This window comes from Gavialis gangeticus, unplaced genomic scaffold, assembly GCF_001723915.1.
Source record: "Gavialis gangeticus isolate Ggan-Ray unplaced genomic scaffold, GavGan_comp1, whole genome shotgun sequence".
NCBI classification, from domain to species: Eukaryota; Metazoa; Chordata; order Crocodylia; family Gavialidae; genus Gavialis; species Gavialis gangeticus.
Genome location: NW_017728997.1, coordinates 32,934,386 through 32,937,479, shown reverse-complemented (window position 1 = coordinate 32,937,479; position 3,094 = coordinate 32,934,386). Strand labels below are relative to the sequence as shown.

General features: G+C 42.2%; 1 protein-coding gene across 3 annotated transcripts in view; it reads right to left on the bottom strand.

The window, feature by feature from the left end:
* The window catches only part of FAM120A (family with sequence similarity 120A), a 93,424-nt gene that overhangs the window by 51,586 nt on the left and 38,744 nt on the right, over positions 1-3,094 (bottom strand). For all 3 annotated transcript variants that reach the window (XM_019505044.1, XM_019505045.1, XM_019505047.1), the window contains exon 5: positions 2,089-2,185. In XM_019505044.1, the coding sequence (XP_019360589.1) occupies positions 2,089-2,185 (97 nt within the window). The remainder of the gene's footprint in view (positions 1-2,088; positions 2,186-3,094) is intronic.

Below are 3,094 nucleotides of genomic sequence, written 5' to 3'. Positions count from 1 at the left end.
AACTGGAGATTACTTAAAACTCAAAACTGGACACTGCCACTGATCATGAACTCTGCCCCTGGTGATATATATATCACCCTGGTTTTGCTGTTGTTTCTTGTTTTGTTTTGCCCTTATTATTTATTTGTTCTTTTTCTACTGGTGTTTATTTTCTATCATGTCTTCCATATTCCAACTGTACTATTTTTGTCTTCTGCTATACATATACTTCCCTCCCCTGTAGTTTATTGCTATTTTTCTTTTTTCCAGCTACTGCCTGCTTTTTCTATGTCTCTGGGCCCCACTACGCATTACATTTATGAAACAATTAATGCGTTTCATATGGAAGTAGGAACCAATGGGCAGGGAGCTTCTTCACAGAAGTCATGGACATGGCAGACTGAATGCAAACATACTCCCATGAAGCATAAAGAAAATTGTGGAAGGCTAACAAAATAAGAGGTAAGAGTGAAGTTGGGAGTGGGGAGGCCATTGGCTTGTGGGCTCAGGATCAAAAAAGATTTTACAAGTAGGAATTCCCAGGGGTTGGTATTCCTCCGGTGTCAGGAAACTGCTACAAAGCACACTACTAAAACGAAGACAACATCATCCAGTACACTGACTGACCCACGGAAATGAAAACCTGAAACCCTAATAAAATGAAAATGCAAGTTTCTGTTTGCTCAATCAATGTCTGTGCTATGAATCCAGAAGCTCCAAATGTACTGATGACCTATGAGAAAGTCAACGTAATTCCACAAGTTAGAATTATTTTTAAATTTTTTTTAAATACAATCTCTGCAGTTTCTCTCATATATATCTCATCTCAAGGGAGTGAGTGAGTGACCGACCTAGATTAAGGTGGATTGTGCAACTTTAGTAATTATTATATATCCCATAATTACAAACAATTTTGAATTTTATCACACAGCACTGCTAAAAGCTCTTATTTAAGAGTGGGTCCCCCCCCATGCAGAGGATAGCATACAAGAAAAACCTTGTAGGAGAGAAGGCAGAAAAGACTCTACCCATCCTGACAATCTCAGGGACTCTCAAAAAGAAGTGAGCTAGGGGAGGACCTGTTTCAGGAGTCTTTTTCAAAAATCTGTTACTCCTAAAACCTTAGACGCTAAGGTTAAAAGGATATTCCTCTGCTAAGCATGAACCTTTGTTTTCCTGCCATGTTGGCTCAGAAGCGGTTAAATAAATAAAACCCAAGTGCTCCCAGCCTGCATGGAAGTAGTAGACTGTGGAAGGTCACAGACACCTGCTGCAGGTCTGCTAGCTATGGAGCATGGTCATTTGTCTGGAGAAGTGGTGTCAAACGAGATCTGACCCCAGGAGCATAACCAAGTGTGTCAGAACTAGAAACTGACCATAGACCTTACCCAGACCTAGCTGGCTTACATAGACAATCATAAGCAATTCTGGCATTTCTTAACTTGTGAACACCGGGTTTTGCAACCTTTCATTTTTTTTTAAACATACTTCTTTGCAGGTAGCACATGGGTACTATCAGATGAAAAGAATAATAGTATGGTAACATTACATACAGCAGCTAAAAATAATTTTTTTTGGAAACAGTTAAACACCTGTGGTTGTTGATGGCTGTAGTTAAAAGAGCAATTTGTAATACCTATATAATTTCTATGCTTTTAAATTTCTCAAGTATACTATGACAATGGAAAAATATATGGAGAAGAAAAGATTTTGGTAGAGTCCAGAAATAAAGAAGTGATGAGAAACAGAGAATCTACTTTATTAAAAATGAACAGTAGAACTGCCTTCCTACTGAAGGTGACCAAATTTCATTTGGTATTGTTTCCATAATTCCCCATGCAGGAATGAAAAAAAAAACACTGCTTTAGCTGAAACCCAATTAGTGCTAATATAATGGAAAGAAACTGGAGAATGAACACCATCTCTCCACTCACCCCACTTTAACAGAAATGAAATGAAATGAAGCAAAACAAAACCAGAAATAAGGCCGGGATATGGAAGATAAAAATCTCACTAAATCAGGTAAGGACTACAAAAAAGGTATCCTCATCTTGTTATCTTTGATTTAGGATTACTTTTGTCTATTTTTTTTTAAACACTTTTACTTACCTAGGTAGTGTGGTGGATGAAATGGCATAGGTTTACTAGTTGCTGAGTAATATGCAACTGCTCTCTTAAACCGAGTAACTTTGTCATCTGTTCTAGACTGAAATAAAAAGCAAAAAGTAAACCCCTTTACTAGCAGGTATATGAATATGACCTGAACACCATGGCACAGACTTTTAATATTATAGCTCTATTAAATAATTACTTTGTATAGTATTGTACCATTACAGAAGTTTTTTTGGCCAGGTTAAGAGAGAAGAGCTGGACTGGAGCGTGATAGTATCTCCTAATAGTTAAGAGGTGTACCAATATACGCAGGGTTCCCCAACCGGTGTGCTGTGGCACACTGTTATGCTGTCAGGCACATCCAAGTGTACGATGGCATTTTGGGCCATGACCCCCCCCCGGGGCCTGCGGCTGCTGTCGACACAGACAGATGTCCCAAAATGCCGTCTGGCTGGCTGCATGCCACCCTCCCACCCCCTGCTTTCTTATTAGGTAAGCATGCTGTGGGGTGAAAAAGGTTGGGAAACACTGATGTATCAGTCCACATAATATCAGCACTGATAAAAGGAAAACTGACGTCATCAGCAACCAGCTTTCTCTGGCTGATGTGGCCAATCATGTCACTGACAAATGCTGTGTGCATGCATACAGCCACAGTATGCATGTGGCCAGGAATGCTGTCCAGCAGCTTGGAGAGCAGCATCCTACTGGTAAGCCTGTGGGGAGGAAGGGGCTTGGGGGGGCAGATCGAGGTCACCACGGTGAGGGAGGGAGCAAGGCTGGGGCTGGGACATGGGACAGAGCTGCAGGCAGCTCCTCGGGTTGGGGGGGGCTCCTTCTGCTGCCACTGTGCATACCCCCGGGGGAGGCATGTGCCTCCTGGATCTGTGCATGGGCTAGGGTGAGCTGCCCACTGCAGGCTTGGGGGCACAGTCAGCCTCTTCCCAGTGGAGGGGTTGGGCTAGGGCTGCCCTCAAAGCAGGTGGTGTCTGAGGCACTGGGA